We start from the raw sequence: 26172 nt of genomic DNA on the forward strand, positions 1-26172 counted from the left end.
CCCAAAGCACTGAGGGGTGAAATTATCTGGACGCACAGAAAAAGGGAAATGATGGTCTCAATAAACTCCCTCAAGCGCAGATTTAATACGCTTGTAAATATCCCACAGACAGGGGGTCCAACTGGGCCATCTTGTTTTGAAGAGGGCAAAGTTCTTCTGGGTAGTGTGCGGTCCACTCCAGTGTTAGGCAGAAATGGTTTTAGGTGGAGAAACTGTTCCTTGGTCATTCAGTTTTGGAAAGCTTTCACATGAAAGGATGCTTTTCTCTAAGCTCATCTAAGCTGTAAAGTGCAAGCTGCCTTTCTGTCTCTCCTTTATGAGTTCTTCTTTTGCATCTTTCCCTCAGCTTTCAAACACGCTGTACTTTTGCTCTTCATGAAACTAATCGAGATTTGCAAACAGACAGGCAGAGACAGACAGATAGATAGATAGATAGATAGATAGATATTGTCTTTTGTTCAATATGATTAAAGAGAGGACTAAACCATTTTTAAAATTCTAATGACGAAGAATGTTGGGAAACTGATTATTTAAACAATGATTATCACATAATAAATGGAGCACAAATCTTTTGTTGTCATAAAGACAAACTGAAAATAAATAGCAGATATTTGTGAAAATAAATAAATGATTTATTGTGATTGTTCTCAGTTTGCAGACAGTTTAAGAAAAATTACTACAATTTAATTTACCCGTTTAGCTTCTCGGCAATTGAAAGAGGAACAACTGGATGATTTGGGCCATAGGCTTCTCTGTTTATACAACCGGAGCTGGCCCTAGAGTTCTGGGGGCCCCAAACAAGAATGTTATTGTGGCCCCAAAGTGCTCCAACATTAATCATACCCACCATTTAAGCTTGAACTGCGTGGCCCAGGAATGGCTGTGCTCCTAAATGACCTCACAGAGTTCAGAGGTCACGCCAGGGACTGGCTCTGACCATAGGCTCTGACCCAACAAACTTTTTGTTTTACTTGTAGTTACAACAGCATGCCATAAGGGGTCACTGTAGTCACTTCTGTTTAGAGTCATTGCAACAGCACTGCAGAATACTTTCAGAAGGCAATGGAAGATAATAAAATGGAAAAGAAATACAGTGTAACTGACATGGCTGACAAAATGCTATAAAACATTTCTGACACCTAGCAAGATTACACATCAGGGACACATAAAAAAGGAAAATTATTTCAGAGAATACCCTACCCTTCAAACATGACATACTACTCCTGATTATTATAAATAAATCTCTCTAGTAATATAGAGATTAGACGGCATAGCATCTGTATATGTCCTGAAGCATCTAAACACAGAAAATCAGAAGCACACTATTATAAAGAGAGAGCTGCTCTGCTTTTTGCCTCAGTATTAATAGTCATAATTCAAAATGGTGTGGTTTTTGTATCTAAACATTTTTAGGATTTTTTTTAACTTACACAAGACAACATCTAATTTTGTTCTTATTTTTCTAATCACATACATATTTATACAGCATTACATATTGTCAGTATACACCACAGCAAAAACACATTGATACATTTTGCACTGAATTAATGTTAGCAGCTCTATGACGACTATAACAGACGTGCAGGGGCGTGGTAAACCATGGCTGGAGCAGGGGTCTCCTGGGGAGGGTCTGCATGCTTTAAGTCACAGCAGAGCAGAATTGGGGGATCTCCTGGGGGGGGGGTCTGCGTGCTCTAAGACTCCGCGGACTTCCCCTCGCTCAGATGGGCCTGCAGAAGTTGGTGCAAGTCCTGCGAAAACAGCACAGAAAAGGTCCCCGGTCACCGCGGACGTCATCGCCGCTTCGCTGGGACCTCAGGGTGGAGCACAAAGAGGGGCCTTGTCTGGGCCTCAGTCACACATTCACAGTCCAGCTCGTGAGCCAAACACGCTTTCTGACTCCTCCCACTAAGACTGAAGCACTGTGGAAGAAAAGGCCAAGTGTGTTTCTGTGTGGGTGTGGTCTTTACGGTCTCAGTATCTCTCTACTTACAGTCAGCTGGTACTGTGGCGCGGAGTCCATCAGTTCCTGGAAGAGAGGATGCTGGGACAGAATCCCGAAGGGCACCTTCTCCTCGGCACTGAACCCCAGGTCCCTGAAGACCTTCGCAAAATCCTGTTCACAGCATGACCATCGTAAATCAGTGTTAATCACACCCAGTGGTTTTCACCAGGCTACAAAATCTACAGGAGCTGGGTGTGGTTGCCATTTTCTCGAGATCTTGTTGCTATATCCTTAGATATCAACCTGTATTTATAATGCAGGTCTTGAGATTGTGTTTATACGCATCCAGAAATATTCTACATAAGTCCCTCACAAACTTGCATGTTGACTTTCAAAATAAATGTGACAGTTTGAGTGACAAATGGCAGTTAATGTCAAATTGTAACAGTGTAGTAATATATGACAAATTCATAACTGCTGTACTTTTATAACTGAATGCCCACCTCCTCGTACTCCTCTGTGTTCCTCCCGTCCGGGTGGAAGCGATTGTAGCTCACTGACCTGGTTCCCCCATGGCAGATCACTTTCAGGAGGTCGGGGATGGACACCCCTCCCCCCTCCTCCCCCTCTCCCCCCTCCGCCCCCCCCTCGGCAGTCGCCGCTGGCTCCCCCCCCAGCTCCGAAGACTCGCATTCCTCCATGTACGGCACCGACTGCAGGAGAGAGACCAGCCACAGAGACCAGACGCAGGACAGAGGTTGAAGTGTGGATAGATGTTCTAACGTAATACTGTGACTCTAATCATAAAAATAGGGGTCACCTTTAGGAGCAGGGGGGATGGGGGGGGGGGGTCACCTTTAGGAGTGGGGGGATGGGCAGGGGGTATGGGGGGGGTCACCTTTAGGAGCGGGGCGCTCCGGGGCCGGTACTGGAGGGCCCGTCCCGTGACGATGCTGAGCGCGCGGACGAAGCCCTGCTGGGGGTCCGGGTGCGAGGCGAAGTACAGCAGTGTGTTCACGTAGTCCAGCCGGGCCGGGGGGGGCTCGCCGTCCGCAAACAGGGCGAAGAAAAACTGTGGCAGAGAGCGGGCACAGGGCATGGGGGTGGGGGGGGGGGATAACACAGAACCCTGTTTTTCATCCCACAACCCATCCATTATCTAACTCATGGAAGGGCCAGAGCCTATCCCAGCATACTAGAGGTAAGAATACACTCTGGACAGCTCTTACACCCTCAACAGATTGTCCATCCCTCGCAGACACACACACACACACTCACGCCACACACACACACTCACACACACTCACACACACTCACACACACACACACACACACCTTCCTCAGGTTGCTCAGACGGTCGTAAGGCAGCGGTTCTGATGGGTGGTCCGGGATGGGAAGGCTGGTCTCGCGGGGGAACCACAGGTCCATCTGACCGTGAGACACAAAAAAAGGAGTTGGACTTTCCCTTAACCCTACAAGCTGTTCTGAGGCTTCTTATTACAGGTAAAACATCACATCTCCACTGACTGACGTTCCTCATGCAGTATGCATTCACTGGGAGACAGGTGGCAGAGAAACACAAGACTGTTTTACTTGAAGGCGTGCAGTCAATATGCCTGTTGTGTCTCAGTATGACAAGCTAAAGATGAATGTCTTCCTGTGGTCTAGAGGAAAAATATTTACATTTTTGACATCATACAAGTGTCTTGGATGACATGATGACATGCAGTGAAAAAATTTTCAAAAATGTTATTTATTTTATCGAATGTCCCTTGTAGTGTATGCTTCAGCATAGCAGAATATATGGCTCTTGACATTAAGACTAGAGATGCATGTCCCCTGTAGGGGACAAACATGGCTTTCCAGGTGTTAGAAGGGCATGGAGGCAGACCTGTAGGTACTGCTCTTCAGAGATGAAGCCTGTGTCTGCGGTGTCCGCAGCCTTGAACCGGGCCAGAGTCTGCAGCAGCTGGCGCTGTGTCGGGATTGGCCACGGCAGGGCGACGCCCAGCAGGAAGAGCCGCCAATCCAGGACCTCCGAGCCCTGCGTCGCCATGGATACCAGCTCCAGGACCTGCAGGAGAAGGAGTGAGCGAGAGGCGGGTCAGTCTGCAGTCACGCGCAGGGTTGGTTTCGGCTACACCTCACAGCCGTAGAGAGCGAGCGGAGGCGCACCTGAGCTTCAGAGAGCTTCAGCCAGGGCTCAGGTAAGGAGTCGCTCCCGAAGCTGGTGGAGATGAGCTGCTGCAGGCTCTCAGCGAGCTGCTGGGGGGACAGCACACCTGAGGGGGCGAAGAACGGGGCAGATCTTTACATTACATTACATTTATTTAGCAGGCGCTTTGGCACTGGTAAAGCTACAGTAACTGGGTTAGTGGGTTGGCGGGTTGGGGTAGCACTGATAAAGCTACAGTAACTGGGTTGGCAGGTTGGCAGGTTGGGGTAGCACTGATAAAGCTACAGTAACTGGGTTGGCAGGTTGGCAGGTTGGGGTAGCCCTGGTAAAGCTAAGGTAACTGGGTTGGCGGGTTAGCGGGTTGGCGTAGCTGACCTTCGGGCGCGACCTTGAGTAGCTGGGCGTGCAGAGCCTCCAGCTGAAGGACGGAGAGCCTGCTGCCCGCCGGGCGCTCTACGGAAGGCGGGCGAGGTGCGGGCACCGGGACGGGCACCACGCGGACGTCCCCGTTGAGGAAGAACTCCGTGCCCCGCAGGACCAGCTCCTGCTCGATCTCAGCGGCCCGCTCGATGTGCTGTCTCGCCACCTCCGCCAGCTGGTCGATGCTGTGGGAGCGTCAGAGGAGGCTGCTAATGAGGCCGGGTTCGAGGCCTCGGAGAACATATTCAAACCTTCTCCCAGTGCTTTATTCACCAAATACCCAGCCGCATAACTGGGTTCATCCAATTCAGCTACCATCATCTAACAGCCAATACAACCTTCTCTCTTGAATATTTCAAGAGACCTTCACCTGGTCATCTCGGCCAGGAAGCGCGCCCCGTTCCACTCCTCCATCTCCCCATAAGCCTGTGCGGCACGCCGCTGGAGGCTCCGCACCACGGAGAGCGCGCGGGCCTTGATCAGCTCCAGGCGCACCACGGCCGCACGGGCTGATGGGAAGGGAAACGGGTCACAGGTCAGGAAGGACGCAACACCGGCTCCTTTTCTGAGATCTGTAGTCCAGTAATGACAGCTAACTACAGGTCTCCCTGTCTCCTGCTAGCAGATAGGGAAACTCAGTCTACCTTCGTGATCGAGCGCCGCTCCGTACTCCTGCCGAATCTTGGCCCTCAGGGCCTTCCTCTGCAGCAACGCCGTGTCCTCCTCCGCAGGGGGGGGCGGGGTGGGGTCTGGTACCGGGGTGGCACCGCCTGGGGGAGGGGGGCAGAGGGGGGAGCATGCAGGTTACATTACATTACAGGCATTTAGACTCTGTACACAGTAATAACGGGAAACCGCAGGCTAATCACAGATGAAAAACAGAAATGACTCAGACTGGGGGGCGGGGGGGTCGTGGGAGGTGTTGCGGCTGATTTTATTATTCCCTTCTGTGGTACTGTGGGGAGGCGCTCACTTTTCTTCTTGCCAGCTTTCTTCTTATCCTTGGCGGAGCTGGCCCTGGCTGACACCACAGACATTCTCTTCACACGCGGCCTCTGCACCAGCTGCTCCTCGTTCTCCTCCTCCTCCCGCTGCTGCTGCTCCGCTGACACCTGATAACAGGTTTCACACACACATACTTGCCAAATTACTCACACACTGGAAGTGCAGGCATGTGAACACAGTCACAGTACAAGCAATAATACAAGCAATGTGCTTGGAGAGAGCTACGATGCTAACGTGCGTATGGGAGAGCTACGATGCTAACGTGCGTATGGGAGAGCTACGATGCTAACGTCCGTATGGGAGAGCTATGATGCTAACGTGCTTACGGGAGAGCTACGATGCTAACGTGCGTACCAGAAAGCTGCGATGCTAACGTGCTTATGGGAGAGCTACGATGCTAACGTGCGTACGGGAGAGTTACAACGCTAACGTGCATACAGGAGAGCTACAATGCTAACGTGCTTATGGGAGAGCTACGATGCTAACGTGCTTATGGGAGAGCTACGATGCTAACGTGCGTACAGGAGAGCTACAATGCTAACGTGCTTATGGGAGAGCTACGACAGAAACGCGCGCGCGCCCTCGCCCTCGCCACGCCCACCATGTTGCTGACGGCGGTCAGGGCCGTCTGCCAGATGTCGCACAGCAGCCTCTCGTCCCGGGACGGCTCGGCGGGGTCGCCTCCGGACGTCAGCGCCTCCGCAGACGGGGGTCTCCTGGGGATGAGGGGGACTCTGGGACACGGGAGAGACGGGCAGCGTTAGAAGATGGTGGGGGAGGGGTTAGGGTTCATGGAAATGACTCTTGGGACAGCACAAGCGTCAGGCTCACATTCTGCTCTTCTTCTCTTCTCCATTGCTGTCCTTTTTCTCGGGGCTGCTGCTGGTCTTCCTCTCAGAGTGGGCAGAGCCAGGGGGACTGGGAGAGACAGCAGCACTTAGCATGAAAAGAGCTGTTCAACAGACTAACTGAAAAGGTGGGGACAGGCTGAAGAGAGCTGTGAGCAGAGCCCTCCTGGACCCTACTGAACTTTCACTGAACTGCAGTCCAAACTATAAACATGATACTGTGTTTTAATAAATAAAGACTGGGCTTCATTGGCTCCAGACAGAGGAATTAGTGAGTGGAGATCTCCCTCCTCTTGCCTCTTGTTCCCGTCAGGCTGGGTTCCTTCCACCCCATTGGCCAGGTCCAGCAGCGGAATGCGCACAAACTCCGCCCTCGGCTCCGGCAGGCCCCTCCCACACATTCCTCGGTAATAATCCCGGAGGACGTACACAGAATCCTGGAACCTGTCCACCTCCACCTGAGGAGCAGACGATGCAGACCTGGTAGCGCAGGCAAGGCAGATCGGCCCATTTCAGACCGTGAAGATAATTTAACACCGCGGCTCCTAGCCTCGTCCCAGGGGACCTCCTGCGTATGCAGGTTTTTGTTCCAATCATAATTACGATACCAGAATTTTAACAAGGTGTTAAATTTTCTTAATCAGATGATTTAATGTTTAGAGGGATTATTTACCCTCTTGCGCCACATTATGTCAGAAATAGCTATGCATGCCAGGAAGAGCAGAAGCCCCCTGTTCACATGGTGGCAGAATGCGGGTCTGTGTAATGGTTGGGCTCAGTGCTGGTATGTCACAGTGGCGGTCTGGGGGAGTGCGTTACGCGGGACTGTGGCGTGGCTGGCATGTTAGGGTGCCCGTACCTGCATGAGCGAGCAGAAGTGGTTGACGAGCACGCCGCTGTGGTCGTCCAGCCAGCCGTCCCCCATGACTCCGGTCCGCTCCCGCTCCGCGTCTTCCCTCCGCCCGTCCGCCACGTCCCACAGGCGCTCCCGCAGGTCCTGTCGACACGTGTGATTAGCGTGTGGGCGTAGAGAGGATGGGCGGAGTCAGACTGAGTTTAATTAGCCAATGGGAGTAGAGAGGATGGGCGGAGTCAGACTGAGTTTAATTAGCCTATGGGAGTAGAGAGGATGGGCGGAGTCAGACCGCATGTAATTAACCTATGGGAGTAGAGAGGATGGGCGGAGTCAGACCGCATGTAATTAGCCTATGGGAGTAGAGAGGATGGGCGGAGTCAGACTGAGTTTAATTAGCCTATGGGAGTAGAGAGGATGGGCGGAGTCAGACCGCATGTAATTAACCTATGGGAGTAGAGAGGATGGGCGGAGTCAGACCGTGTGTAATTAGCCTATGGGAGTAGAGAGGATGGGCGGAGTCAGACCGTGTGTAATTAGCCTATGGGAGTAGAGAGGATGGGCGGAGTCAGACTGTGTGTAATCAGCGTGTGTGCGTGCACGTTCCCCCTCACATCCAGGCGCTGGTGTAGCTCCGCCTTGGTCCGCTCGTCGCTCCTCATGTCCTCGGGCACGGCGTTGTAGTCCTGCTGCCAGCGGGACACCAGCTCCTGCTTCTCATCCGGCCTCTTCAGGTACTGCTTAAAGTCCTCCCTGTGGGGCATCGCCAAAAAGGGCGCGGAGCCGTTTCTCTCTTTGATGTTTGTGCAGGTGTCTGAGAGTAAAAGCTGTCTCTCACCTGATGCTGTACAGGTGTCTGAGAGTAAAAGGTGTCTCTCACCTGATGCTGTACAGGTGTCTGAGAGTAAAAGGTGTCTCTCACCTGATGTTGTACAGGTGTCTGATGATCAGGTTGCGTTCTCCGCGCAGGTTCTGCATCACGGTCTTCACGTTGGACTCGTAGGAGCTGCAGGCGTTCTCCCAGTATGGAACCAGGTACTCTGAGATCTCCTGAACAGGGACACACGTCTCTTTCAATACGACCAGCAGACAAGGCATACATTTCCATTAAATATTATAGAAATTCAGCTGTGTCTTTTTTTTGACTTTATAAATTTGGTGAATGGGGTCACCAGCTGCTTCTACTTAACGCACTGCGTTAGTCAGTGCCTCCCAGAAGGCCATGGGAGGATGCGCGGGTACCTTGGGCAGAGGCTCGTCCACGTACACCCAGTCCTCAGAGCCAGGGGGGGGCCCCAGGTCCTCAGGGGGGGCGGCGTTCTCGCCCTGCGGAGCTTCGAGGGGCGATGACATCGACACTCCCCTGGAACGACCCTGGGAGCCCCCTGGAAGTCACACGACTCGCTTCATACATCAGATAACCTCATTAAAAATAAGCCAATCCTAACAAGGTAACATTTTCCACTTTAGAGAAAAAGAAAAAAAACAGTGATGTGATGTCACTGAGAGGGAGGCTTGACGTCAGTACTGTGATGTCACAGAGGGAGGCTTAGCGTCAGTACTGTGATGTCACTGAGAGGGAGGCTTGGCGTCAGTACAGTGATGTCACTGAGAAGCGCAGTGGCGTTCCTACCGGAGCGTGCGGACCCAGACTTGGAACGCTTGCGCTGGCTTTTCCCGTCCGGCGTTTCCGGCTTTTTCCCTTTTCCGTCTTTTCCTGAACCCACGCGGCTCCGTGACCCTGGCGACCGACCGTGTTAAACAGTGTTTATTCGTCCCGCGCGGAATCACACGATAGTGCCGCGGATTAGCACGATAGCGCCGCACATTAGCACGACAGCCCTTTTTCTGATAACTTCAAGAAATGCAAACTGGTGGTAAGGCACACAGAGGAAGATCCAGGTCCAGAAAGTTAAAGTCCTCCCCAATATTTTGCTTCAATCACCTGCATTTACTAATTAACACAATTTTGCAGTCAGGAGGCAGAGCTAATGAGTGAAATCAGCTGCCTGAGTTTATGGGTGGAAGAAACACAGTGCGGGACTTTTACTTCCTGACCGCTCATCCTCTGTAAGGATGTGAACTATAAACTATGCCAGTGGTAACCAACCCTACTCCTGGAGATCAACCATCCTGTGGGTTTTCATTCAACCCTAATTCAGAACACCTGATTCAACTAATTAGCATCTCAACAAGATCTCTAGCTGTTGACTGAGGTGTGTAGACCTCCAGGAACAGGGCTGGTTCCCACTGAACTACGCGGTCAGAGCCATGACGGTCGCGGCCGGGGCGACAGCGACGATGGCGTCACCTTTGGGGGAGCGGGAGGAGGACTTGGACCTGGAGCGGCGCCTCCCCGGCGGCTCCTGAGCGAGGGCGGGGGTGGATTTGGCGGGAGCGGCGGAGGGGGAGGCCGGGACAGGGGACAGGGCGGTCGATGCGACGGGGGTGGAGCGTACAATCTTCTCCCCGTGGTCCTCCGCATCCTCGCCTGTAGCTGGGAAATGAACCGCATGGAGCTCAGAGCAGTGAGCAGCGGCTCAGATCTTCGATAAGCACGCTGCTGAGAGTAACACTGTTTTCTGTACTCTGCGCGAGTACATCTAACTCTAACAGAGTAGATTTGGTCCCTAGAGAACACAATCAGTTGGTTTAGCATTGATGATTTTGCTCTGTTTGGAGGTAGTGAAGTCTTCTAGGTGTAAAATCTGAGCGCTGGAACTCTCCGTTCTCCGCACCTGTCTCCGCCTTGCGAGCCATGGCCTGGAACATGGCCGACTCCACCTTCCTGTACAGCGCGTCCTCCTCCACCTCGCCGTTCACCTGCACCAGGACGCCCTGCTTCCTGGAGAACCACCGCTCCAGCTTGGGCCAGGTGTCCTGGAATGCTGTGATCCTGTGGGGGTGGGGGTGGGGGGGTGGGGTGGGAACAGGGCGTCAGGAGCGTGGGTTTTCCCAGAAGCATAATTCTTCCAGCTGAGGCCACAGCTTGTTGCTTTCTTGCAACACTTACAGTACAATGATTTCGGTCCAGTTAACGGCACTAAAGACATTAATGGGTAATAAAAAAAGAAGTAGATTAATCACACATGCGAGGGGTCACTGCGATAGCGCAGTTATTGCAGTGATGTCACCTCCTCAGCCCCACGCACATGCGGTCTAGTACTGCTCTGCATGGAGAAGAGCCAAGAGACCAGCTAATCCATGCCCACTGTAGGCCCCCACCCCCACCTGCCCCATTCTTCCCCACCTGTGCTGAATCTGCCTCTTCTCCAGGCTCCTGTCCGGAGGTGGGGGGGCACTGTCCTGGGCCCCCGGGTCCACGGGTGGGTCCCCCTCAGAAGGTGGGTGTGTCTCCAGCTCATCTGCAGAGACAGATGAGTGACAGCGCTGCTAGCAGCATCACCATGACGATTGTACACAATGCACAAAAACCTCTATAGGGTGAGAATGGCTGTGTTGGAAACCGCATACTACCACACTACTACATACTCAGTACTTAGTATGTATACTGTGTAGTATGTGAATTGCCTGTATGCCAAAGATACCAGGATGACATACTACATCAGCCAAAATTTCCAGTATGTGACCAGAGCACACATCATGGGGTACTGTATCCCATAATGCAACGTGGCAGAGCTCTAAGCGTCGGCACACATGACCAATAACGTCGTCACACCCACCGGCCTGCTTGCCCGCCCGGTCCAGAGCCGCGCTGTCGGACAGGTCCAGCAGCAGGACCAGGTCCAGAGCGGGCAGGGGGGGGGGCACCTCCCTGGGGGGGTTCGGGTTCACGGCCAGGCTGGCTCTCCGTCTCCCCCTCCTCCGGTCGGGCGGGTCCGGGTCCGACCCCCTCAGGGCCTTCTCCAGCAGCTTCGCCTGCGCCAGGTTCGAGGGGAACCCGTCCAGAACCCAGCCCGAGCCTGCAGGGACCTGTCTGTGACGGGACGGGCAGCGACACTCAGAAACAGAAGCGGCTGCTGCCAGAAACGGTCTAAGCGGTCATTTCGTTTAGAGCCACAGCCGTCCGTGAGCCACATAATTCCGGTTTTAAATGTTTTTTTTATTTTTTTGAAAGACAGTTTAATTGTGCAGTACTCAGAGATAGCAAACAGCTCTATCAACACTATCGCTTTCCCGGTCAACAGTCTGACAAACCCCACGACTGGTTTCTGTTGTGTTCTTATGCAGTGATCTTAAGGCACATTTACCTGTAATGAACAAGGACGACTGAGGAAATGAGGTGGCAGGATTACTCAGGGAAAAAACAAGACACTGAAACGCAGCGGTTCACCTGACTCCCTCGACCACGATGTCCACCTGGAGCTCGTCAGGAAGGGCCTGTCCTTTCCTCAGAATCTTCTCCACCACAGCCCCATACTGGGCTTTCACAGACAGCTGAGGGGGAGATACTGTCATTATACCATGCGTGTGTACGTGTGTGTGTGTGTGTGTGTGTGTGAGTGTGTGTGCGTGTGCGTGTGGTGTGGTGTGCGTGTGTGTGGTGTGCAGTGAGGTGGCGTGTGTGGTGTGCGTGGTGTGCGTGTGCGTCGTGGCGTGTGCGTGTGCGTGGACGTGTGGTGTGCGTGTGCGTGTGTGTGTGGTGTGGTGTGAGTGTGGTGTGTGTGTGTGTGTGTGTGTGTGTGCGTGTGTGTGTGTGAGTGTGTGTGTGTGTGTGTGTGTGTGTGTGTGTGTGTGTGTGCATGTGTGTGTGCTGTGCGTGGTGTGTGTGTGTGTGTGTGGTGTGTGTGTGTGTGTGTGTGTGCTGTGGTGTGCGTGTGCATGTGTGTGTGTGTGTGTGTGGTGTGTGTGTGTGCGTGTGGTGTGTGTGTGATGAGGTGTGTGTGGTGTGGTGTGGTGTGTGTGTGTGTGTGCGTGTGTGTGAGTGTGAGTGTGTGTGTGTGTGTGCGTGTGCGTGCGTGTGCGTGAGTGTGTGTGTGAGTGTGTGTGTGCGTGTGTGAGCGTGCCCATGTACACTGGCCATAGCTATGCCACATATAAATTTGCATTCAGTACAGCTGGACATGCGGCCATTGGATTGTATGTTTGAAATACCATAGACACCGTATGTCTGAAATACCATAGACATCGTGTGCTTGAAATACCATAGACATGGTGTTTATGTCTCTTGGTTGAGCGTTACCCTTGATGTTATGTCCTCGTTCATGGGCACTTTCAGCTCAGGAACCTGGGAGACGGGTCCTGGCAAACACAGAGCAGCCTTTAATGTGTTTAATTTTACAAACCTGTCAGTAACCTCTCACGGCAAATACAAATGTGCTGCCAAAATTATTTTTCAATGTCTCTACAGGTAATAACATTATTAATAATGAGTTCCATCCAAGAGATGTAATTTCCATCTACATCTTCAAGTAGTATTCAAGAGTTCATGAATATTACATTACATTACATTCATTTGGCAGACACTTTCATCTTTCATCCAAAGCGACGTATAACAAATGCATAGATCACTTTTGCCTCATTAAAGTCCTTCCCTTTTGTTTTGGCACGTGTGCATGATAAGATTATGGTCGAATTTCATCCCAAGAGCACTTTCAAGTTGGTCTTTTTCCAATACTGCTGTTCATCTAGAGATGCAGTACACAGCAATCACTATGTCAATGTGGGTTAGGACATTTGCTAAATAAATACATGCAAAGCAATGCAAAGCAAGGACTGTATCCCTTGAAGACCCACTATAACCCAGTTATACGGCATCTATGATTTCAATACCCGTTAAAAACACATCAAACCTGATTCACGCGATACAGACAATTCGTCCCCTTTATCAAGGCCATTTTCCACCCGGTCAGTGATGTTGGATGAAGAACCACGCCTCTCCGCCATCTTGCACAAGAAAAGATCACCAGTCAATTAATCTGAAGGACATAGTTCCTCAAACAGATTGGCAGAGGGCAGATTAACTTCAGGTGAGGAAGTGACAGATCCTGGAGGGATGAAGACAGGTGAACGGCAGCGCCAGCCTGTCAGGTGAAACCCTTGGTTACGGACCTTGTTCTCGTTCCCAGCATCCTTGGCGTTCCCAGCATGCTCGGCGGCCCCCTGTATGGCCTGGAAGGCCTGCACGGCCTCCTGGACCAGAGTGCTGACCGACAGGACCTGGACCCCATGCGCTGGAGGAGGAACAGCAAGGGAAACGCACAGCTGAAACACACACTCGTACAGCACACACACACACACACACACACACACACTCAAACTTGCACAGTGGAGACACACACACACACACACACTCTCAAACCCGCACAGCGGACACACACACACACACACTAAACAACATCTATAAATACTGACTGCCATTCAGAAGTGGAAAGTCCAGGGGTCAGAAAGTGAACGTCCCACCATGTGTTTCTCCCACCCATGAACTCAGCCAGCAGATCTCACTATTACTTCTACCTCCTGGCAGAAGAATTATGCTTATTAGCAAATCCAGGGCACTGGAACAAAATACTGAGGAGAACTTTCTGAACCTGGATTTACCACCTCTGCTTCCATTGATCCCAAATTATAATTTATTCTTATTTTAACTGTGAGGATCACAGTGATGATGATGATGTGTTTTTATTACTGTAGACTGCACACCTTGGGCTATCCTGGCCAGGCAGGTGGTCTTCCCTGAGTACACCTTCCCCAGGACACAGGCCTTCAGGGTGAAGTTGGGAAAAGATGGGGGGGGCAGCTCGGGTGCGGGCAGGTCCACGACCCCCCGCAGCCGGTTCACCACATGACCCAGGATGTTGTTGTTGGAGGGGGGCTGCTTCGCCTCCTGTTCCTCTGGCCACGCCCACTCTCCCATCATGCCCTGCAGGATAAAAGCAATGTAACTGCTGAGCTCACACACAGTCACACACATGCCATGCGCATCCAACACCTCCACTCGCACCTTTACAAATCCAGCTGGGACCGCTCCCTCAAAGCAAAAAAGTGTCTTTTGTGTTGTTTTATAATTTGATCCAATGTGACTTCAAATTTCACTTCAATGTGACTTACATAGCATTGTGTGTGTGTGTGTGTGTGTGTGTGTGTGCATTTGTGTGAATCTACACAGGATTGAATGAGTATTTTGGACAGAATAGTGCTGCAGGTGCAATGTAAAGTGATGCAGTAACAGGGCGAAGCGGACGCTGGTCGCTCCCACGCACGCTGTACTCATCGTAGTCCTGGCAGTTCAGGATCTCCAGCTTCTCCATCTCCACCAGCTGCTCCGGGGTGGGGGGGTCAGGGACGGCCTCCACCTGCGCCCCGTCATACAGCGGCTTCCCCGCGAACAGGAGCTCCTTCCACTCCCGCACCATCTTCCCTGGGATCAGACTGCGGGGGGGGGGGAGGCACAGAGGCGCACGCTGTCAGGACCGCGGCAGAGCGGTGACCCACCCCCCGCCATGCCCGCCAAGCCCAACAGCGCCCGGCGAGGTACCTACTTGCCCGTGAGGAGGCGGTACTCCCCTGCCTTGGTGGCCAGGTCCACGACCTGCTCCAGGACCTCGCGGCAGAACAGGAAGTGCTTGCGGTAGCGCTCCTGGGCTCGCTCGGCCGCGATCTGGTCGTGTTGCTCTCTCTCCCGGCGGATCTCTTCCGCGTGATCCCATTGGGCCTGCCGAGCCAGGGCCTGCAACACAGCAGCGAATGGGGAAAGGCTGCCTCACTAACCCTCAGAAGATTTTTAAAAATGTTTTCAGAATTCTAAGTCAGTGTTCTAGAACTCACTGCCTTCAGTCACCAGCAGTGATTGTGACATCAGCATCAGAATGTTCACTTCAGAACATTCTATTCACATATTTGCGATCTTACATCTTAAAGGGTTCACAAATAATTACTCACATAAGAATTCACTAATTGACATTGTGTAGATTTACACAAATATTAATATAACCTTTTATTATACTACAGTGATAGCCATAACCATAATTATACAACACCTCATTCAACTGATTAACTAACCAGGGTGTTCAATCAAGACATTGATAAGCATCGTGACTTAGCTCTGGGCTAAAACAGAAGCCTGCACCCACACCGCTCGTTTTCGGATAAGACTGGATCCCCCCGCCCTGAACCCTTCTGATGATCTCACCGCCTCCCTGTCCAGCGCCTCCTCAAAGTCCCGCTGCCGCTGCTCCTGGTACTGCCGCTCCCGGAACACGCGGTTCTGCCGGATCACGTCCTTCTGCTGCCGGACCTGCATGAGCTGCACGGCCAGCCTCCTCTCCTGCTGCGTCTGCCGGGTCAGCCTCTCCACCAGCTGCTCCTCCTCCATCCGGTCCTGCGGGGGAAAGGGGGGCGCCGAAATATGAACCAGGAGCCCGGAGGAGGAAGGGTTCTGGGCCTCAGCCTCCTCTATAGCCCTAGGGCCCAGTTTGACTGGGAGACTGCGTGTTCTGGAATAGGTCTCAGGTCAGTGGTTTCACAACACCGTGGTATGTGGGTATATGTATGGTTATGGACAGTTTCTTAAAAACGTATAAACCAACCGATGAAGGGAACTTTCCATATTCAGAATGAAACAATTTTAGACCCCCCCAGACCCCCCAGGCTGTATCGGGGGGGCCGGGGTCTGAAGGCGACTTCAGACCTCCCTGTTTACCTGTAGCTCCTCGTGGGCCCGCTGCTGATCCGTGAGGAACCGCCTCCGGCGTTTCGCCCTCTCTTCCCGCGCGGCGGTGTCCTCGGGCCCCAGCGCCCTGCCCCGCTGGCTGCTGGGAGCTTCGCTGTGAGGCAGCTCCTGCATCGCACTGTCCACAGAAGAGCGTGATGGATTTTATACAAAATGGCAGCTCGTGCCGTGGAACTCATCCATTACCACGACCACTATCGTCGTATCGACGTATTCCAACAGCTACAGAAACGGAGGCCTGTAGAGGTCATGCAAATAACAGTCTTCCAGTCAACCAGAGGAAGCGCTATTGAGCAATCAACAAACAGAACCAATTCAATGCCCTATAACTCCAATTATCCAAACATAAGCACATCCGTGCAGAGCAGAGGGGTCTATGATAAGTGCAAGTAAAGCTTGCATCACTGCAGCACGAGTGAGCTCACACCTTTAATGTGCAAAACAGACTTGACAAAGATCCCAAGGGCTCCAAAGGTTTGTTCTGCAGAGAAAAGGTGTGTGTCGATGCCCACGGGTGTTGCAAGCTTTACTTGCTTCTGTCACTCAAATAAAACACAACACAAATCAGCCTTCAGCAGAGGAAATATATATGACTGCCCATCCACCATGTGTAAATACAGGTCACATGACTGACCTAAAGGAGGAAGGGGTACAGCCTGTAGGGGACAGCTTCTTCAGGTTCTTCTCAAACTGCGCAAGCTCCTTGTAAACGCCCTGCATTGGCACAAAACCACAGAAAAGGTGGCATCCAATTACATCCTGTTACATCTCTTATCTGCTCAAACTTGCCCTCATGGTTGAGGCCAGTCCCAAAGGACCTAGCAGAGTGGCCAATCAAAACACAGTCAATAGAAAACATGGCACTGCAAGGCTTGAATAAAAACCAGACTGCTGAGGGAACAGAAATGAATGGTCATTATTGATCACTGATTTGTGTTCACTTTATTATAGACTTCAGTGATCCCAGAATAGCTTCAGTTTATTGTCTTACGCAAACAGTTTTATTAACATGATTAATTGATGAATGATGAGGCGTGAATGCTTTTCTGAGAGGATCTGGACAACCTGCCCTCACTGCTGCTGTCATAGCAACAGCACCGAGCACTGGCCTTGGACTGAATAACACTCTGAGCTTCCGGACAGGGAATGCCACTGGGTCTGATCCCTCCAAACCGGGAATGCCACTGGGTGTGATCCCTCCGGACAGGGAATGCCACTGGGAATCACAGCAGCGTTCCGGACGCACCTGGATTTCCCGCTGCTTCCGGGTTTGCCTCTGGCGTTCCAGGGCCTTCAGCGTGCGGTCGGGCGGGGGCTTGGGAATCTGCACGATGGCGCCTTGGATCCGCGTCATCACTTCCTGCTGCTTCCTGCGGCCCGTGCGGCGCTGCAGGCGGCCAGGGAGACGTTACCCTCAAATCCCCCTAAAATGAGGATTCTAAAGCTCCCTGTACGTCTATGAATTTTATACAAAACTTCACAAGCGATATATGCCCCATGTGCATCACAGAAAAATGGAGAAACATATGCAGAGAACGCGATTAAAAAGCAGAACAAGCACAGTAATAAAAATGATATTGGACCAAGCGCAGAACAGACGGGCGTGGCACGGAATGATGCGGGAGCCACTACCTTCTCCACGTCCTGCAGGCGCAGCTCCTCCTGCATCCTCTGCAGCCGCTGCTCCTGCTCGCGCTGCGCGGCCGACGCCCGGTCGCGGATCTCCCGTCCCCGCACCTCGAACCGCTGCGAGATCCTCTGCAGGTTCAGGTCCGCCTCGCGCCTCACCACCGTCCGCATGCGCTGCGGGGGAGCACAGTTACCCCACGACCCCGAATTTGAAAATGGTGAACCCGCCCTAAAAGCCACTATTCCACCACACAATTACATTAAAAAAAAAGTAGCCCAATCGGGTGGGAATCCGCCCAATCTGGCAACGCAGCCTCAGCGATGACCTTTGACCCCCCTCACCTCGGTGTAGATGTTGTTCTCCACGCGGTGCAGGCGGGCGGTTGCCGCGGGCCGCAGGGTCTCCATGGCGACGCCCGTCAAACCCAGCCTCTTCTTCTTCTGCAGCACGATGTACAGCTGGTACAGCAGCCGCGTGGCCGCCCCCTCCCGCTCCTGGATCACCGCCTTGGCCACGCCCAGGTCAAAGGGCACCCCGAGCAGCAGCAGAGTGGGCTCCAATCGGATGAAGTTGTTCAACTTGGAATTTGCTGCACTGGAGGGAGGCCAAGTGTTGATAAACAAATCAACGATTGAACAACCGAAAATATTGTGTTTGAAATAGTTAATGTTCCGTAATCAATTAAACTAGCATGCCAAAATGACCCAATGGGATGAACTCATATTGTGTGGCTTCCTATTTTAACCTTAATTTGTTTAAACAGAGGGATGGATAACAGTTTCAATATAGGTTATTTCTTTTTTTAAATTACATTTACTTTCTGAAACATTCTCGGAAAAATGGGATACAGGTAATGTCTATGTACTTACTTCACTGAATTCAAATTCATTTAAACAACTCTAGCAAAAGGGATGCTTTTTGAAAGGTCAATGTTACCTGCTCTTTGAAAACTGGTCGAAATCATCCTGAAGTTGGTATTTGTGCAGGACTTTTCCAAGAAGATATCCACTGGAAAAATCTCGGGCTAATGAACTCCCGTCTGCAAGAAAGAGAAGCTTAACTAATATCATGCAATAATAACGAAGGCAGTATAGCTGTAACTTTAATCCGTATTGTGTACTCCGTTTTGGTGATTATCTGTAAAGATATCTTGCGGTTTGAAATTTGTTTGACATTCAAATTCCGTTATTTACAACATCTTATTCCTATGACCAAATATTTGGAAATTAATTCTGCATTGCATGATTTGTGAATTTATCACGGGCGTTATTTTATGCTTCATTCACTTCAGCCCCACATTCCAGTGTCAGCTGCTATTCATTTTCAAATCCTCATAATTGCATAAATCAGCGAGCTAGAGATTTCACACCAGTTGCATATTGCTAGGGCCACTTGTGATTTCCCCCCTCACAACCTTTACTATATTTCCCACCATCGTTAAGTCATACCAAAATTGGCCACCGCAATAACTCAAAAACGGGATGACAAAGTTGTCCGAAACGACTTTTCCTGGAAGGCAACAATTTTGGAATTATTTTCACAATCTTCGATTTAACAGTGAAAACAAGCTAATAGAAATTAAATATCAGTCTAGTTGCATCAATGCGGCAAAACAGTCGCTCCTAAATAGGCTATCTCGCGCTCATACTACGCTGACCTCAGGTGACTAACGGAGTTCGTAAGTTTCATGCATGTAACGCTGGATTTAAAATATAGTTATGATCGCTTATAATAGAGTACACTAGTTATTAAACAGCTATGCAGCAGGTTCTAGCCCCTTATTTCGAACTGCAAGCTATCTTTACCGCGGTCTTTTCGACAACACTTACCCACGGGCTTAGATAATTGAAGCTCCGAATTAACCCAGCGGCACAAAATATCAGTCATTTTGCTTTGGTATCTCCTTCCACAAATGTGAGCAGATATGCCAGATAAAAGTACCCGGCCACAGCTGATACGAAAAAAAACACAAACCAACACCTCCGTGATCTCAGGACACACGGACCTCTTGGCGTCTCGTTGCCGTAGCAACATGTAAACTCACGCCGCACCCTTCCCCGGGAGCGGTAATCCCGACTGGAGCAGCGGTGCTTGTCAGGCGTCTCTGCGCCAATACGAGAAAAGCATATGCGCGCGACACGTTAGGGTGACGTGACGGTGTTATTTTGTTTGACAAAACGTAGGCTATATCGATAGAAGCGTACCAAATTTTGCTCTCTCCCCCTCTGTCAGTGAAATTTGTTATTTTTGCTATATACTTACAGTAAGGCATTTGCATTTCAGATCAAAAGATGAATGAGACAAAAATGCAAGCTATCAGTTTTTATTTCATGGCACGTGCTTTGCCATTTTACAGACAGCTGATTTGGTGTTCAGTTCCCTCTTTTTTTCAATTCGGCAAAAGTAAGTTAACGGATGACTGACAGGTGTTACCTGTTGTTCAGGAGTTTCCTTTCGCACGTATTGTTCGCACATGAAAGAGCAGTGAGTGTCTAGTCTTGATTTTAGCCTTCGTATTCATTTGTGGAGACTGCATTTTGAGTCAGAGGCACACACCATCATGAAGACCAGAGGACTTACCATGGCTGGAAAACAACCGCAAATATATTTGCCTCTGAAGTTTAATTTAACGGAAGACATTATTTTTCCATCCTGGTATGAGCTTCACAACGAGGCGTAGTGTGTAAGGGGCTGACCTTCAGGGCCATGTATGGAAATTAATAAAGCTGCAGAATGATACTCTGAAGTGTTGAATGTATTGCATCAGCCTCAAGGCTGTGAACAGCGTTCTTCAGGGAGCACATCATGCGTCTCCTTGAGGGCTGAGCAGCAAAGAAACTCCGACGCAGCGTGGTATTATTCATATTTTATTTATGTTAACCTGAATATCTTATTCAATAGCACAAATGGATTTCTAATGACAATGTATACACACAAAATTAGCCTTTTTCCTTATTCACAAAGCACCTCCCTAAATTTTATTTTAGTGTCAACAAAGAGCTTTTAAAAACGGTTTGTGTTAGGGTCATTTAAGCCATGTTACACCAACTGAAAAAAAAAAAACATTCTCAATGCTTAACGAACGACCAGCCATTTGCATAATTTTTTGAAATCTTCTTAATCCAGGTTAGTATCATGCACTTTTGCACAGTCAATAGAATACTAGTGTTTTTACATATTCAGCAAGTATGAGTGTACATAACAATTATATCTTAGGTACAGTTGTTAGCCTACACAGGAACAAGTTCTGCAACATGCACATAGGAAAAGATAAAGCAATTAAAACCAGAGAAAGACCCAGGAACTGTAACCAGTTTGCTTGGGTGGAGCCAATCAACACGTAGAATGAGGGAGCGACTAGCTCCGCCTTGTTTTCACACAAACTCCACCTGCACCTGCTGAAACGGCTCAACCTTCAGTCCGACCGGCAACCTGTTTTAATTGGCTTTCTCTTTTCAGCGCGACTGCAGATCGGCGACCTTCACAAGCGCTCAGCTCCAGCTGACGGTCACAGCTCGCTTAAATTTTTGCAGCAGGTCTCCAAGGTGACCTGCGGGAGTCTTGCCTGAGATGCACGTTAACAGGAGAGCAATTTCCGGGTTCCAGTCAGTCTCCACGGGCGTGCCTACGAGCCAGAGTCTAGAGTCCTTAAGCCACAGCACAAACACACACACGCAGCGACGGCGAAGGTCTGTGTGACTTCACACACTGAGGAAACGACAGTTGGGCATTGTGGCCTGAAGAGCTCAATGCTGCAGTTCACAGAGACGACTCCGGCCCTCTCCTGGAGTGACTCCATACTCGGCCCTCCTTCCACAACGAGCCTCGTCATCCGTTCCAAAACTGTGGACTGATCCCACACACGTCACAACTTAAGAGGAGGACGCATCCTGTGGTGAGTCTCCCATTCAGTTCCAACCCCAGGGACAACCTCCATGTCACAGTAGTATTTAAAGCTTAATTATTTAAGGCTCAGATGTAGAATAATGCGCAAGAATTCCGTAAGTCCATGAAAACCACTTTCCCACCCAATGATGTAGGCTGCGTCCTGAATCCCGGTCACTGGTTTGCTAACTAACACTGCTGTAGCAACCAGCACCATTCCTGAGGATTACATCATACTCAGCAGCCAACACTGAGGATGACATCATACCCAGCAGCCAACGCTGAGGATGACATCATACCCAGGCAGCCAACACATTACACCCTTAACATGATGTCCATGTGAACCAAATCCCGGATGAACCTGCAGGAAAAACCTAGAGAAGACCTGATGTCAGAGGAAGCCCAATCAGTGACACACACACACACTTAGACACTCACATACACAGACACTTGAGCACACACACACATGCACACACATACACACTCTCACACACACACACACTCACATTCTCACACACACACAGACACTCGCTCACACTCTCACACACACACACTCACATGCACGAACACACAGACACTCTTGCACACACACTGAAACACCGCAAACAGCCAAGTAGTGAGTTTTTCAAGAGTACTTAAGGTTGCTCTGTGAAAAATGATCAGTAGTTTGCCTCATCATGGTCAGTGAACATGAACATCTCAGTAAAACGTGAAATTATTTTTTATGTTCTCTGGGGAGAAAAGGCAACAGATATTTGAGAAGGCATTCTTCGGGAAAATGTCTGGCTGGTGGATCCGAACACAGACCAAGTAAACAGTTTTTACAAGGGCAGATGTATGAATTTCAGTTTGTACACAGTAAAGTGTCCAGTGCTAATTCAAGTCTTACAAAGTACATATGAAGCCAGGATGGGCAATTCCCGTCCTGGAGGGCCAATGTCTACGTAGGTTTTGTTTCCACCAATTTCATATTGGGATGCAAGAACAGCCTTCAGCTGTCATCCATGAGCCAATCAAGAAATGCAGGCAAAATGTCAGCTGGCATGAAGGGTCAGGACTAATTAAGTAATTAAGAGGCGTAGTTTCTCACAACACCTTTGGGTGAAGCATTTTACAATCTCAAAAAGCACATTTGACCAACTGAGTGCATTTTTTGGGGCGTTGAGGAGCGGAAGCACGTGACTCAGATCCCCATCACTTCACCGTTTATTCAAAAAATCGATTTCCGTCACCCTTCATCGCATCTTATCTTTATCGATAAGCTTACTTTTCCACCTCTGCCACATTTGAGCTGATTTAACACAGGACATTTTACTGTGCACACGCAGACGCTTTCCCCGAGCCTTTCCGATGGAACCACGCAGCCCTGTGCCTGTAAGACTCAGATTCATTGAGCTCTGTTTACATCTAGTGTACGAGTAACACATTCACAGCTGTCATAGTTAAATACACACTGTAAATATACACACACGTATGAATGATGCTTCGTTCACGTATTAGTGTCAACAACATGCTTCATGAACTAGGAGCAGATTTGCATCGCCGGAGAAGCTCAACCAACATCGGTTGGAGGTCCAAGAATAAGCCAACAGAAAACAGCCATCGAGCAAACAAGTAGGCTGCAATTCGGTTCAGTGATTTCTCTTTCAGGAAATAATATATTAAAAGGAAGCACAATATTTAAAGGTAAACATGTATCTGAAAGTAGTTTACAATGACTTAAAAGTCACAAAAAGGGTTTTTAGTCAAAAAGTAGAGTAATTTGTTGTAATGCCTCAACAGGTGAACACAGAAATAAGCACAACCACAGAATCTAAAAAAATAAGCTGCCTCACTTTCTAATTTCTCAAAGCTAACTACAAGGACAGGGAGGTAACTAGGGACTACTGGAAAGTATACATCTGTGGCAATATTTGGCAGTTTTATACACTAATGAGCTTATTGTGGTGAATTGTTTCCCCCACGATGACGGCGACAGTAATTGGTAGTTTAGCCAACATTCCCGGGAGCCTGACGAAGGACAGGAAGAGGATCCACCCCTGATCAATCGTCAACCACCATACAAATTCCTTTAACTGGATATCACATAACAAAAAAAAATAAAAAAATAAAAAACTGCTACAGCCAAAAAAAAATTAAAAAAAGAAAGAAAAGTAGAATACTGCTCTGGAGGGGGAAACTGAAACATAATAAAATGCAGAAACTGCAGATGAAATGGTTGAAAATACCCTCAGGAAGTAAAGTAACTCGCACTCCGTGTAACTGGCTGGTAGCACTCGAGTTCTCACACACCTGCTGTGTCAGCACGGCCGAGCCCAGCGGCTAGCGCTAACCCTGGGGGCTGCTCCTCTCAGCGCGCGCTCTGCTGAGAGCACGCCAAAAAACCACTAACTGAAATAAACCCGCAGACTGGAGGAGGTGCAAGGTGAGGGGGGGGGCGGGGGGGTTCAGGGTTTGCCCGACAGCAGGCTGTGGAACCAGGTGGTGGAGGGGGGGGGGAATCAGGGTTTGCCCGACAGCAGGCTGTGGAACCAGGTGGTGGAGGGGGCGCGCTCCCCCCCCTCCTCGGTCTCGGGGTCGGGGAGCAGGAACTGGGAGGAGCTGACGGAGGTGGGGCTCCCCAGGGAGCTGTTGAGGCTGCGGGTCTCCGGGGTGGGGGCCCTCCAGGTGCTCTGGGGCTGGTAGCCCCCAAACCCGCCGAACCCGCCCAGGAGGGGGAGGTCGGTGGGTTCGGCCGGCTCGGCGCAGTCCTGCTGGGGCTCTGCGGGCTCCGGGGCGGGGGCCATCTGGGGCCGGTACCCCCCCGTGTGCGGGACCTCCGGCTGGGTCGCCCCCGCCGCCGCCGCAGAGGAAGAGGAGGAGGAGGAGGTGCAGGGGGCGGGGCTCTGGATCCCAGTGTACGTGACGTCAGTGCGTGCGGAGGCCATGGAGGAGGCGGAGGAGTCCGTGGAGGGGGGGCACCGGGACCCCTCGTCCACCACCTGGTTGTAGTAGCGCAGGACAACCGGGTCGGAAGAGTCCGTGTCGCTGGAGCTGTCGCCGGACTCCTCGTCTTCCTCTCCGTCCTCCGTGGGATCCAGTTTGCCGGACCCGTGCCCCGGGTCCTCCACGATGTGCACCGTGCTGTGGGGGCAGGGCTGCACGTCCAGAGTCCGGCCGCCAAACGGTCCCTGAAAAGAGGGGCGCAGCTCAGACCCCCAAATACACCAGGGAGGCCCTCCGTCCCCAGACATTACAGCTTTCTGAAATGGGGGGACTGTGCATAAAACGTGCTGCAATATCTGCATGGTGAAACCAGAATGTATAAGAATGCCCTTTAATAGAAGCTGAGAATGTGACCTTCAACAACATGTGAACTGTTTCGATTATAAATCTAAAATTGTGGAGTACACAGCCAAATCATGAAAAAAATATGTCTTTGTCCCAAACATTATGGAGCACACTGTATGTGAGTTTGGGGAATGGTGGGAGCAGAGGTAGGGTTCGGGTTCGGGGTTCGGGGTTCAGTCACGGCCCGGTGAACTCACGGGTGTGGTGGACCACTCTTCCTGAAGTTTGGGCTCTGGAATCTCAGGGTAGAAGGTCTTCTTCACCCTGAAACCGACACAAGACCACCTGTGAGGCTGCGCTGCCGTCTCACCCAGGACACCAGCACAAGCCACACCAGCAGGGCACTCAGAAGAACAATGAGACACAACTCAAACAGCAGCCAATCACCACCACGTCCTACCAACAGCCAATCACCACCACGTCCTACCATTGCCTCTTCTCGTAGCAGACGACAGTCATGAGGATGAGGAAGGCGGTCATCGCACCCAGGGCAATAAGGACCTCGCCAACCAGCCAATCAGCTGAAGGCAGGAACACAACACGGTGTGAATATAACCAAGAGGCTGCCGAGAGCACATTGTTTTGTTTGTCTCTGAATATATATTTTTTCTCTTCTTTTTAAGTGAACTTGAAGCGCTACGAAATGCACTATACAAGTAAAATGACTGTTATCTTCTGGGCATGCACTTGCTGGTCAGGAGCGCTCACTTACTGGTCAGGTCCAGGTTGAGGGACACGGTGGCTCCCTCGTCGGGCCCGGCAGACGTGTGAGCCTTCACGGTGAACTTGTACAAGCCGGGGGTCAGGTTTCTCACCGTATAGTTCCGGGCGTCCGGATTGGTTAGATTTGCTGCGCAGTTCATAACCACCACAGGGCACAAGAGCGAGTTGAGCAAAGGCAACGAAGGAGATCAACATCATTCTGCTCACAGAGTCACAAACAGTCCCGTTTGTCATGACAACCACCTGTACTCAATTTGCATTTGTGTTATGACAGCTGATTCATAACTAATAAGAAGCTTGGGGCGCATGAGTGTCTGGGTGAAGGTAGCGTAGGTTTAGCAGACGTTACCTATCGGCATAAGGTGGGTCCCAATGGCCCTGTAGATGGAGTATCCACTGATAAACCCCCTTCGGCTCTCCAGGGGAATGTCGCCCCAACTCAGAAGGGCACCCGACGTCCGTTTGTACTGCTCCACCATTAACGAGGGGACGGGCTGGGCAGGGACTGCACAGAGGGAGAGAAGAGTGAGAGCACAGTCAGAGTCAGAGCACAGCTAAAGAGTCAGAGCACAGTTAGAGTGAGAGCACAGTCAGAGTCAGAGCACAGAGCACAGCTAAAGAGTCAGAGCACAGTTAGAGAAGAGTCAGTGAGCAGAGAAGAGTCAGTCAGAGCACAGTCAGAGAAGACTCAGCACAGTTAGAGTCAGAGCACAGTCAGGGAAGAG

The 26172-nt window shown here is 50.7% G+C and overlaps 2 protein-coding genes across 3 annotated transcripts in view; both read right to left on the bottom strand.

Annotated features, from left to right (window-relative positions):
• Window positions 1–610: 610 nt before the first annotated feature.
• On the bottom strand, window positions 611–20257 carry spef2 (sperm flagellar 2). The gene is made up of 38 exons (XM_064297346.1): window positions 19339–20257; window positions 18446–18548; window positions 17851–18103; window positions 17512–17682; window positions 17126–17266; window positions 16514–16593; window positions 15850–15997; window positions 15340–15528; window positions 14690–14877; window positions 14411–14579; window positions 13851–14070; window positions 13260–13381; window positions 13001–13094; window positions 12391–12449; window positions 11542–11645; window positions 10931–11184; window positions 10498–10612; window positions 9986–10143; window positions 9559–9744; window positions 8881–8988; window positions 8490–8632; window positions 8170–8297; window positions 7862–8000; window positions 7254–7391; window positions 6692–6852; window positions 6378–6464; window positions 6148–6280; window positions 5515–5653; window positions 5186–5311; window positions 4912–5050; window positions 4497–4726; window positions 4121–4227; window positions 3837–4019; window positions 3281–3373; window positions 2844–3017; window positions 2449–2658; window positions 1994–2116; window positions 611–1751 (listed from the first exon to the last, which is right to left on the bottom strand). Exons 1-38 carry the CDS (start codon window positions 19394–19396, stop codon window positions 1695–1697), a joined length of 5430 nt encoding a protein of 1809 aa, XP_064153416.1. The 5' UTR covers window positions 19397–20257; the 3' UTR covers window positions 611–1694.
• A 103-nt stretch (window positions 20258–20360) lies between these two features.
• lifra (LIF receptor subunit alpha a) overlaps window positions 20361–26172 on the bottom strand; it is a 28434-nt gene continuing 22622 nt past the window's right edge. For both annotated transcript variants that reach the window (XM_064297342.1, XM_064297343.1), the window contains exons 14-18: window positions 25797–25952; window positions 25437–25574; window positions 25152–25245; window positions 24922–24988; window positions 20361–24564 (exon numbers count right to left, since the gene is read on the bottom strand). In XM_064297342.1, coding sequence (XP_064153412.1) covers window positions 23896–24564; window positions 24922–24988; window positions 25152–25245; window positions 25437–25574; window positions 25797–25952 — 1124 coding nt within the window. In that variant the 3' untranslated portion in view covers window positions 20361–23895. The remainder of the gene's footprint in view (window positions 24565–24921; window positions 24989–25151; window positions 25246–25436; window positions 25575–25796; window positions 25953–26172) is intronic.

This window comes from Anguilla rostrata, chromosome 10 (genome assembly GCF_018555375.3).
Source record: "Anguilla rostrata isolate EN2019 chromosome 10, ASM1855537v3, whole genome shotgun sequence".
Taxonomy (NCBI): domain Eukaryota; kingdom Metazoa; phylum Chordata; class Actinopteri; order Anguilliformes; family Anguillidae; genus Anguilla; species Anguilla rostrata.

Excerpts from the sequence above, each read along its gene's own strand:
- spef2 (XM_064297346.1), bottom strand. The coding sequence starts at position 19,396 with ATGACTGATATTTTGTGCCGCTGGGTTAATTCGGAGCTTCAATTATCT. Across the intron at positions 14,878-15,339 it reads AGGCGCTGGACAGGGAGGCG|GCCCTGGCTCGGCAGGCCCA; the intron begins GTGAGATCATCA and ends GCTGTGTTGCAG. Across the intron at positions 10,144-10,497 it reads AAGAGGCAGATTCAGCACAG|GATCACAGCATTCCAGGACA; the intron begins GTGGGGAAGAAT and ends CCACCCCCACAG.